The 12207-nt window shown below is 35.6% G+C and overlaps 2 protein-coding genes across 4 annotated transcripts; both read right to left on the reverse strand.

Moving 5' to 3' along the window:
- Positions 1-780: 780 nt before the first annotated feature.
- Positions 781-1338, reverse strand: LOC131032282 (uncharacterized). The gene has a single exon (XM_057963214.1). The coding sequence runs from the start codon at positions 1336-1338 to the stop codon at positions 781-783; it is 558 nt and encodes a 185-aa protein (XP_057819197.1).
- A 6173-nt stretch (positions 1339-7511) lies between these two features.
- Positions 7512-11476, reverse strand: LOC131032321 (probable GABA transporter 2). 3 transcript variants are annotated; one of them, XM_057963266.2, is made up of 8 exons: positions 11244-11475; positions 10893-10985; positions 9611-9841; positions 9433-9530; positions 9154-9340; positions 8941-9077; positions 8356-8592; positions 7512-8264 (listed from the first exon to the last, which is right to left on the reverse strand). In XM_057963266.2, the coding sequence occupies exons 3-8, from the start codon at positions 9756-9758 to the stop codon at positions 7875-7877; spliced, it is 1197 nt and encodes a 398-aa protein (XP_057819249.2). In that variant the 5' UTR covers positions 9759-9841; positions 10893-10985; positions 11244-11475; the 3' UTR covers positions 7512-7874. The 3 variants fall into 3 exon arrangements, with proteins under 3 accessions (XP_057819249.2, XP_057819248.2, XP_057819247.2); XM_057963265.2 differs by having other exon boundaries at positions 11123-11475; XM_057963264.2 differs by having other exon boundaries at positions 10893-11476.
- Positions 11477-12207: the final 731 nt, after the last annotated feature.

The raw sequence follows: 12207 nt of genomic DNA on the forward strand, positions 1-12207 counted from the left end.
GACTCAACACTGCCCCTATGGCATAGCCACTGGCATCACACTCTATTGTAAATGCCTTATTAAAATTAGGTAAAGCAAGGATAGGTTGATGTGCTACCCTTATCTTGAGGTACTCAAAACTTTGACCAGCCTCCTTGGTCCATTGGAGTCTTCTCCTCTTCTCTCCTTTGATGGTGTCTAACATAGGTGCCACAATATGACTGAAATTATTGATGAACTTGTGGTAGAAGCTTGCTAAACCTTGGAAACTTCTGACTTCCCCAATTGATTTAGGTGTTGATCAGCTGAGTATGGCCTCTACTTTTTGTGGATCCATTTTCAAGGCCCCTTGTGCAATCACAAACCCTAAATATACCATCTCTTCCTTCATCCATTCACGCTTCTTGAGATTGATCATCAATTTCTCTTCATCCAACCTCCCTACCACCCTGTCCAAGTGTCTCAAATGGTCTTCCTTTGTCCTACTTAACACCAATATATCATCTAAATATACCACTACAAGCTTTTTTATGAATTCTCTTAGGACCTCATTCATGAGTCTCATGAATGTGCCAGGGGCATTAGATAGCCCAAAAGGCATGACAAGCCATTCATTAAGGCCTTCAGTAGTCTTGAAATTCGTCTTCCACTCATCCCTCTCTCTAATTCTTATTTGGTGATAGCCACTCTTTAAATCAATTTTAGAAAAATGCCTTGCTATGACCAGACTATCAATAAGATCTTCCATCCAGGGAATGGGGAATCTATCTCTAATGGTTATCTTGTTGATAGCCCTTGAATCTATACAAAGCCTCCAATCTCCATTTTTTTGGGTGCCAAAATAGTTGGCATGGCACATGGGCTCAAACTCTTTCTCACCAAGCCCTTATAAAGCAATTCTTGGACCTGCTTCTTGATCTCCTCATTTTGTTCAGGTATCATCTTGTATGTTGCCTTGTTTGGTAGACTTGCACCAGGAATGAGATCGATATGATGACTCGCATCATGGATGGGAGGCAAGGAATTAGGCAACTCCTTCATTACTATACCCTCATACTTGTAAAGTAGGGTTTGCATCTCCTTAGGGACTTCCTTGTTGTCATTATTTATTGCTTCTAAGATTGGTTTCCCCACAATGGCATATCCACACTCCTCTTCCTCAAGACCCTTCATGAACTCCTCCTCCTTCGCCACCATCACACTAGGTCCTTCATGGACTGTACTCTCATCTTCCTTCAATGGGGTAAGGGCATAAGATACTCCCCCCTTCTTGATGACATAGACATTCTTTTTTCCATCATGTTGGGCCTCCCTGTCATATTGCCAAGGTTTGCCAAGTAGAATGTGGCACACATCCATGGTAATGATATCACACAAAATTTTATCCTCATAAGCACCAATTTTGAACTCTACCCAAGACTGCTCATTGACAAGTACTCGCTGACCTTTATTTAGTCAAGACACCTTATATGGTGTGGTATGAGGGATCCTCTTTAATCTTAACTTTACTACCATCTCTAAGGAAACAAGATTATCAGTGGAACCAGAATCAATTACCACCTTACATACCTTTCCTTGTGCCTTACATGTGGTTCTAAACAAAGATTTTCTTTGTGGTGGTTCGTTGATGGTTGGGACTTTGATTAGTGTCCTCCTCATAAGCAAAGCTTCTCCAGTCTTAGGTGTTGCCTGCAATGAAGGTGAATTCACACTTTCTACCTCTTCCTCATGAACAATTTGTGTCCTCCTTTCTCCTCCATATGAGATTGTACTCGTTTTGTCCGGACATCTCCAAGAAGGGTGACCAACTTGGCCACATTGAAATCACTTCCTTGAGAACGTGTCTAATCCCCTTGCTTGGTTTCCAAATCTGCCTCTTGTGTTAGATCTCCTACCCCTGAATCCACCTCTTTGCTCATTGGTTTGTTCTTGCTGACCACTAGTCTCCCCTTGGTTCTTTTGGAATTGTGTCATGCCTCCCCCAAAGCTTCATCTTCCTCTATTATTCTTACCTCTACCACTAGCCTGTTGCTCTTTCCTCCTTTTAACCCTCTCTTTTTCTCTTGTGGCTAACTGAATACATTCCTCTACACTCCTAGGGGTAGTTAGGCTCAACTCATCTTGTATGTTATGTCTCAACCCATTTACATACCTTTCTATTTTCTCCACTTCATCTTCATGGTGCCCTGCCCTCAGACTCAATTTATGGAACTCCTATGTATATGTCATCACATCCATTTCTTTTTTCTTTAAGTTCGCCTCTTAAAAATTTGGACCTCATAATCACCTAGTAGAAATTGGGCCTTCACCTTTTCTACCATTCTATCCCAAGTGTTAATCTTGGGCTTTCCTCTTCTCATCCTATCTGACTAAGTGTAATTCCACCAAGTCAGTGTTGACCCCTTCAACTTAGTCTTGGTCAGCTTCACCTTTTGGTCTCCCAGAACCTCCCTAAAGTCAAAATAGTTATCAAGGGCATCTATCCAGTCTAGTACGTCCTCATTATCCATCTTGCCACCATATGTTGGCAAGTCCAATTTCATGTCAGAATGGTCTCCTTTGATAGCCTTGAGCACCTTCATAAACTTTCTCTCTTCTAGCCCCAACTCTTCCTCTTGGGGTACGTTTTGGGGAGCTTCATTCCCCTCCTCGCCTACTCCTTCTTCCTTTGGGTCACTATCCACATTAGCAACCCCAGCTCTCCTCAAAGTTGCTTCGAGTGTTGCTATCCTAACCAACATACCATCTTGGTTCTCCTTGACTGACCTCACCTCTTTTGTGAGGACTGAACTTCCCTTGGGAGGCATCTTGCCCTTCTCCTTCTATGCAATCACTATTTCTGCTCAAACTTCAAACACACAAAACTCCCAATCAGAACCTAATCTCTAATACTACTTGATGCAAGACAGGGAGGGAGAATTAGTCTAATTGTTGTTAAAACCCTAGTTACCCTAACTAACCAGATCATCATGTGAAAAACTTCTATAACTTCTTCCTCACAATGAATTAGAAACTCAAATCACTAGCAAATGGGAGGTAATTCAATGATCTATCCATACATATGATTGTCCAATGAATTTGAATCTATACAACACCATACAAGTGCAAAAAATAGAGTAATTTGCAGAAAAAATGAGCTTGCAATTAGTTGCCAATGATTTCAAATTTGAAAATTATGTTGCAAAATCAGATTTCAGAAATTCAAATTTTCAAAACTCACATCGTAGAATTTGTTTCCAACCATTGGCTTATACAATTTATACCAAAATTTGCACTTTCTAGCAGTCACAACAGACCTTTGGGTTGCATGACTGTTCGACTCCCAAATCTTGAAAAATCAAATTTAGACACTGTCATCGGAATAACAATCCCGAACTAACAAATCAATGCTGGACACCGATGTCGAAATAACAATCCTGAACCGAGGTCTTGATCACCCATCAGAATAACTAATATAGATAGAGTAACCATTTTATGCAATTTCGGTAGAGTAAACTTACCCCGATGTCCCTATTTTGGTATAGCTATATCGAACAATGCATTTGGATGTCTATTGACATAGCCATCAAAAGTCGGCTAAACAGTATTTTCCAATCCCGATAGAGTAAACTATCCCGATGACAACAATGACACTTTATTGGGTTAACTATCCCGATGACAATATTGACACTTTATCGGGTTAACTATCCTGATGACAACAATGACAACCTTAGAACAACTTTACAAACTTGCAAATTATGACTCCAAATTTGACATACCCATCTTAAAACATGAAATACCATTACAAATGGTCTCAATAGACCTTATTGAAACAAAATGACATGAACCCTAATTCCTAAGACTCAAACACCTAATTGACATGATAATTAGACTCTAGGTGCTCCTGCACCAAATCTTGATATACCCCAACATTTTGTTTTGGGTAGGACATAGCCATGCTACTTCTATTAGGTTGAAAACCTAAAAGGTTAGCCTAATGGAGGCCATTGGTGAAAACACGCAAGGGAACCAAAGATTTGCAACATAAGAACATACACCAAGTAAGGATATAGCAAGGAATATTTACCAAAATTCAAGTGTGGCAAGTACAACTAACCTACTATACATACAATTAAGGAGGGACATCTCCCTATGCTTAATCATGCACATATCTTTACTACATGTATCCTTATGTATGTATGTATGTATGTATGTATGTATGTGCAATTTTATTATCTCCATAAATAGAATTAATATGTTCAATTCATTTTTTATTTGAAACATAATTATTTCTCCATACTAGTTTAATTATTCGTATGCATAATAGTTATAAACACATGTAAGATATAATAGAGAATGCAAAGAAACAAGATGTGCTATTTTCTTTAGACATTAAGTATCTCAAATCGTATTTGATTTGGATAACATTATTTTATAGTCTTTGATGCCACAAGTTCTATTATTCTACATGGAGTAGTTAACTTTAACAATATTAAAGAAACCAAGAATGTTGTCTCTAATTAACTACTATTGAGATTTTACCATTGCTTACACACTCAAGTCAAATATTATGCATATCTGTCCAATATATAACAATAACTGAAGTAGAGTAAAATCAATCAATATTATAATTTATATTTTGATAATCATAATACAATTACAACATCATCATAGAAGTTCAACCATTATATTTAAGTTTAATTTAGTCATTTATTACATAAACAAATCTACATAACCTACCCAATATTCATTTAAATAAAAACAGTGAAACTAAAAGAAGTAAATACTTGGACATAATTCTCTAAAATTTCTTAACTAAAAATAAATTAAAATATGATTAAATTTTACTTCAGCATTTTCAATACATAAATTAGAATCTCTGCAACAGAGTCTACAAATAGGAACTGTAAAAAATCTAGTACCATCTTCTTTCAAGCATCGAAATCTAATACCATACCTCTCCTTGGGATATTTATCCTCCCAAACAACTAGTGCGATGTTGCATTTGCATTATCGTTGATGTGTACACTAGTTTAGTCCTAATGGATACCCAAAAGTATCCTCTACACATTCTCCCATGTATTTTTCATCTCTCTGATTAAGAGATGGAAGGTGCTCATCTCATGCTACCAACTCTGTCAATACTATCAGCATCACTCTTTGAGCTTGAATGGCTAGCTTCCTCACGATATGGTCTAATCTAGTGGCCCATAATGTAAATAATGTCCTCGGCAATAACTTGAGTAACCCCAAATTTAAAGTCTCACCTACTCCAAAACTTCCAACTTTGACAGTATGGAAAGAGGAGAATGAAGTGAACTGAGTTGAACAATTCAAGGTTATGGAGAGCGACTATAGAGAATGCAGTCAATGGTTGACAGAAAGAAACTAGATATTTGAATACATCAGACTTTCATAAAGATTTGAAGTAAAGAAGTTTAAATACGTCAAACTTTTGTGAAGGCTTAAATAAGGCACATAAAGTAGTCTGTTGAATTGGAAGCAGTTTTCATGAATTAAAAGGAAATGACTGCAAAGAAGAAAATTTTGTAAAATAATTGTACAAAACTTTAGTGCAGGTCACCCTCAGATTATCGCAATCAGCTGAGTCTTGTTCAGAATATCACATCAAGAGTAACTATTCCGCTTGTCAAGGATGTTAATGGGTCAGTCTCACCCATTTGTATGCTTCTTCACGTCAATTCAAGAGCCCAAAAACAATATAAAATTGAAGATGGCGTGTTTGAGGAGATATTATTGGCGTGTAGAAGGGGGCTGAGAAGGTAGAGTTAGGGTAACTCTTAATGAGATGAAATGAATATGGTAAGAATTTGTTGGAATATTAGTTTATATATATTAATTAGATATAAATATTAATTAGTTTATATATATTTCATTTATTTTTCATATAAAATAATATATGATCAAAAATACAAAATCTGTAAATCATAATTGATTTTTATGCAATTTATATTGGTTTGATCCTGCTTTTTCTACAATGATTTCAATTTTTATCTTGGATTTCAAATAGTGACACCCTTTGACATATATTTTTATATGTTGATGAATTGCAATACATGTACACAAGAGTAAGAAGTAGACAAAGCACATTCATTTATGAAATGGATCCAAGACAAGCACAAATAGGTCTAATAATTAATATAGTACCACCAATAAGATAAACATGATTTATGTCATGCACTAGAAACCTTTTAGATTAGTGAATTTTTTTTTACTCATATTAGAAGGAACATCTCTATGATCCAAACCACAAGATCAAACCCTTAGGTTATGGTCCCTATTATGTGAAACTAGCAAAAATGCTTTTATTCTTGATATACTACAACATTTTTTTTGGTAGGACAAAGCCATGCTACTTCTATTAGGTTGAAAACCTAAAATGATAGCCTAACCAAAGATTTGCAACATAGGAACATACATCCAAGTAGGGATATAGCAAAGAATATTTACCAAAATTCAAGTGTGACAAGTACAACTAACCTACTATGCATACAATTATGGAGGGACATGTCCCTATACTTAATCATTCGCATATCGTTACTATATATATACTTATGTATTTATGTATATGCAATTTTATTTTCTACATAAATAGAATTAATATGTTCAATTCATTTTTTATTTGAAACAAAATTACTTTGCTATACTAGTTTAACTATTCTCATGCATAATAGTTATAAACAAATGTAAGATATAATAGAGAGTGCAAAGAAACAAGATATACTGTTGACTTTACCCATTAAGAATCTCAAATCATATTTGATTTGGATAAAATTATTTTATAGTATTTGATGCCACAAGTTCTATTATTCTACATGAAGTAGTTAACTTTAACAATACTAAAGAAACCAAGAATGTTGTCTCTAATTAATTACTATTGAGATTTTACCATTGCTTACACACTCAAGTCAAATATTATGCATACCTCCCAAATATATAACAATTGTTGAAGTAGTATAAAATCAATCAATATTATAATTCATATTTTGGTAATCATAATGCAATTACAACATAATCATAGAAGTTCCAACATTACATTTAAGTTTAATTTAGTCATTTATTCCACATTCAAATCTAAAGAGCCTACCCAATTTTCATTTAAATAAAAAGAGTGAAGCTAAAAGAACTAAATACTCAAACATAATTCTCTAAAATTTCTGAACTAAAAATAAATTGAAATATGATAAAATTTTACTTCAACATTTTCAATACATAAATTAGAAAATGATAAATTTTCACATCAACATTTTCAAAACATAAATTAGAAAATGATAAATTTTCACATCAACATTTTCAAAACATAAATTAGAAAATGATAAATTTTCACATCAACATTTTCAAAACATAAATTAGAAAATGATAAATTTTCACATCTACATTTCCAATCGCCCTACTTTAACTTCAAAAAAACGAAAAAAAAAAAACTGAAAAAAATAAATTTTGATCAGAGTTCAAAACCAGGTAACCATCATAATTAGGTTTCAATGTGGGCCGGCATTACACGCTTCCAATTGTAGAATCATCTTCACGAGTGTTGACTTCTAAATAATTTCAGACCCAATTGAACTTTACAGGAAATATCTAGTTCATTATTTGGTTGATTGAAGTTAACAAGATATTCTCTCAGATCCACATGTACGGCGACCGACACACAAACACCTCAGAAGTCGGTGTTTTGGATTCTTTCAATTGATAATTAGCAAAGATACTCATACATTTGACTACAGAATAGCCCCCTTCATTACAGGGCTTTGACTTGGGAATTCATCTGATCGTCCTTAACTAGAGGACGTTTCAGTGGGGAATACATTTGATCCTTCTACTGGGTTTCGATTTCAACAATGTGAATTCCTCCAAAATTTGCTGGATATGCTCAGATAATAAAATTACAGACATCAGTCTAATACATTATTGCTAAAAAGACGGAAACGGTTAGCATCAATGGCTATTTGGCGCACCGAGGAGAAGGCGCCCATTATTCCAACACCCGTGAAAATAACCATAATAGCGTTATTTATCCAGTAAGTTGAGGAAGTTGGAGCAGGCTTGAAGCTCTTGTAGTAGAGAAGCATGGGAAGAATGAAGTCCAGGGGAATAAAGCCAATTGCTCCTACCAGAGCATTTATATCTCCGAAAAATGGCAGCATGGCGGCAATCACTGAGCAAATTACTATATACACCGTTCTCAGAAACAACCTCGGAATTAAGTTCCGGGCTGCAAAAATTCCCTTCTTTACATCTGCTGATTTTTTCTCCATGATCTCGTAAGCTACTTGGGAATACACCTTATTTACATATTTGCTCACAGATCAGTTTCTGCTTTAAAGATGAAATCCAGAATTAAGGAGAAGTATGGTGAAATTGATTGTGTCTTACCAGTGCTATTGCGAAAAGCTGGAGGAGTACAAAAACAACAGAAAGGCCGAGCAACCATGTGGGAGCAAAGGCAGGGCCTTTATCTGGTAGCAGGCTCTGCAATATGTTAGACTGTGCAGTGTTGCCAAATGCCCAGTAGCCCGATACTGCCACACTGTAGCATGCCACAAGCATTACTGCGTAGCACATACATAAGCCTTTGAACATCTTTCCTGTGGCCGGAGGAGCTACAGTGGCCTGCAAGAATTGCCATTTTTGACCATGAAGATTTTCTTTTGTTGACTATTTGTCAGTTCCATTTACAACAATGGAAATCGTGTTAAAAGAAAACTCCATTGTGACGGTCCAGGACAGTACTAGTCACGAAACTTAATGATATTTAGATTATGAAATTTAATAAAAATATTGATAATTGAAAAAAACACGATAAAATTCAGAAAGTACACAACATAAATATAGACTGTAGTTCCAATAAATATCAATCTTATCATTCACCAAACCCAGATTTCAAAGAACAGAAATAAACCCCAATAAACAGAAATTTCAGTTTTAATAAAAGGTCAAAATGATCTGCAGGAAAATGACCTGAATTTCTGGGAGAATGCCATTGCCGAATACGGATCCGAGGATAGACATTGCGTTAAATGCTTTGAATACTCGCCCCATTTTCGAACCTTTGAGCGAATAATCCCTTTGTGGGTGAGGGGGATGGTGGGAATAGCCTGCCCAGTATGAATCATCAGCAAATTGTTAGCCTTCTTTTGACAGAAGACTGAAATTGGGCAAAAGCTGTGTTACCTGCGTTTATACAGGCAATAACGACACAGAGTGTGTACCCCAAACTCAGCACCAGCGACCCCAAATTGATGTAGCGGAGGGAATGAAACGACGGTAGCTGAGAGAAGATTATTACTATCGCAGCTGCTATGGTTATAAAATGGTTCAATTTGAGGTGTCCTTGTGGATTCACATTTGAGTAGATGATCTGTACCAGGCACAATTACATGTCCAAATCATGGGGAAAAAAATCCTAAAACAGAGGCGAGCAGTGGGGTAGGCTTTAAGAAGGTAGTGTACCTCCATACAGTCGGCGCTGAGAAGGATGCAACCAACGCCCACTCCCATGTTAATTGTGGTCTGGATTGAGACCACCACATAAAAGATCCATCCAGAGCCTATGTAGACAGTTAATGACACATTTAAGCAGATTGCACACGGTGTTGATGTGGATTTTGGAGATAAGATACGAAATTACCAAGGACGTCTCTGGCGAGCTCTCTGAAGCGAATGTGGCGCCGGCCCTGCTTCTCGCAGTTATCAAGTACTTTGGACATGAGGAAATAACTGTAAAAAGTGACTGCTGCAGCGGTGGAGAGGGAGAAGAGCCCTAGCGCCCATCCCATGCCGCGGAAGGCGTAAGGTAGCGTCAGAATAGTTGGCCCCACGATCGCAGTCGTTAAATGAAATCCGGCGTGCCACCATGTCCCTAATTAATCTCTCCAATTAACACATTTCTTACAGAAATAGAAATAGAAATTATCAAATAGAATTGAGAAGTCTAACAGAATCGACAAAATTCGAATTATTATTGTCGAACTGTAATTCTCACAAGCACAATCAAGAAAGAATTTTTTGTAAATTTTAGACACAACAAAAATATAAATCTTCTGAAGGTTGCATTTTTATCAGGATCAATATGTCGAACTCTAATTCTCTGGAGTTTTGAAGCCCTTCCGACAGGCAATGTCCCTAATTAATATCTTTAAAATAGAATTGAAGATATGTTAAAACAGAAATTGAAATTATCAAATAGAATTGAAAATAAATGTAACAGAATTGATAAAAATTCAAATTACTACTGTATAATGGAATTGAAGATAAGATTTAGCACAAGTAAGAGAGAATTATTTATTAAAATTTAAACACACAAAATACAAATCGATCGAAAGATTGCATTTTTTTCTCAGGATCAATATGTCGAACTGTGATTCTCTGGAGTTTTTAAGCCCTTCCGACAGGATATCCTTTCATCAAAGTTTAAATGTTGCATTGTAGGTTTTTAAAACCTAATGTTTCCTTTCACTAAGAGAATCGATTCTAACAAAGTGATATTTCTAACTTTCAATACATTTCTTACAGAAATAGTAATTGAAATTATTAAACAGAATCGAAGAAAAGATTAACCGAATTCATTAATTCAGATTATTATTATTATCGTATAAAGACGAAAGTTAGCACAAGCAAGAGAGAATTTTTATTAAAGTTCAAACAACACAAAATACAAATCATTCTAAAGGTTGCATTTTCATCAGGATCAATATTTCGAACTGTAATTCTCTGGAGTTTTTAAGCCCTTCCAACAGGATATTCTTTCAACAGAGTTTAAATGTTCCATTGCAGGACTATAAAACCTATTCTTTCCTGTTACTAAGAGAATTGATTCTAACAAAGTGAAAATTCTAACTTTTAACAGAATCCGCCAATTTATTTCCCTAAATTGACATGACAGGTGAAATGGCGAAGCCAAATATATATACCTTTGGACTGCAAGACAAATTCTGCACCGGCATCAACGCTGGCCTCCGGCGGAGGCAGAACATCGCTCTGTGTGTGGCTCCGCCCATTCTCCACTGCCATTTCAATGCAAATAATCAACCCTAACTTTCCCTGCAAACTCCTCAATCCACAGACAAAGCAAAAAGCAGAAAATCACACAAATGTGGAAGGGACGGATTAGGTGAAAAAATTTCTAATAATTTTTCCCTACATATCCGGGCTTCCGCCTTTCATCACGCTAGCGCCTACATAAACCATTCCTCTTCGTTCTTGTTCACATCGAAAGCATTTGTTTTAAACCATAAGATATATAACAGCTTTGCTGTACTGACCGGACAAAGACCGTCAGACCTCGTCCATATCCGCAAGCGAAGCAGTTTGACAATTACTTCCTGTCTTAAAAAATAGAAGCCAGGGATAATACAATACAATACTTGATACTAATTCTGCTAACGTGACGCCATGAAAGCGATTCCTGCATGTCAATGAAGATTTGACATTATAGCGATTCAACCCAGAGAGCTTGGAACGCATCCCAAAGAGGCAGAGGCCGGAGTGCTGATACAACAAATCTGCACGGTTTTTAAGTGATTTAAAAATAAAAAGAGCCTGCATTCGGCCTTATTTGGAGAGGAACAATATTTGTAATTGACATAAAATTATGGGTAGATGATTAAACAATAACCAGACAGCTATTTTAGGATTAAAATAGTTACACATTGTTTGGATTAATTTTATACGAATATATTGAAAAATGATATAATTTTGTATAATTCAATGGGCCCTTGGTCTATTGGTGAAGTTGAATGGCTCCAAATGAGCCCATCAGGGATCAAGTCTTATATGCATGAAAAACAAAAAAATATTTTATTATTTTATAAAAAAATTATGTTATTTTTATTACAAAATTAGCACATTAATATTCTTAATAAATATATATAAAAACAAAAATAACATAATTTTTTTTAAAATAATAAAATATTTATTTGTTTTTCATGCATGTCACAAACACGTCAAATAAAATGCTTACAATGACACCCACCCAGCTTTCTTATCGATGTCATTTTAATAACTACACATTGAATAGTTTAAAAACTAGCAATGGCACCTTGGTGTGTAATGGGTACACCGAATAGATTTTGAAGGTCAATTAGGAAAAAAATTGGCCTTTTTTGCATACAATTGTGCAATACATGAGGTCAATTAGTAGGCCATTTAAAAAATATTTTTGGTTCACTAAAGAAATTATAGCTTCATTTGAATCAACTATGAATCCACGTACGGGGATCAAAACAT

This window comes from Cryptomeria japonica, chromosome 8, assembly GCF_030272615.1.
Source record: "Cryptomeria japonica chromosome 8, Sugi_1.0, whole genome shotgun sequence".
In the NCBI taxonomy this organism is placed as follows: domain Eukaryota; kingdom Viridiplantae; phylum Streptophyta; class Pinopsida; order Cupressales; family Cupressaceae; genus Cryptomeria; species Cryptomeria japonica.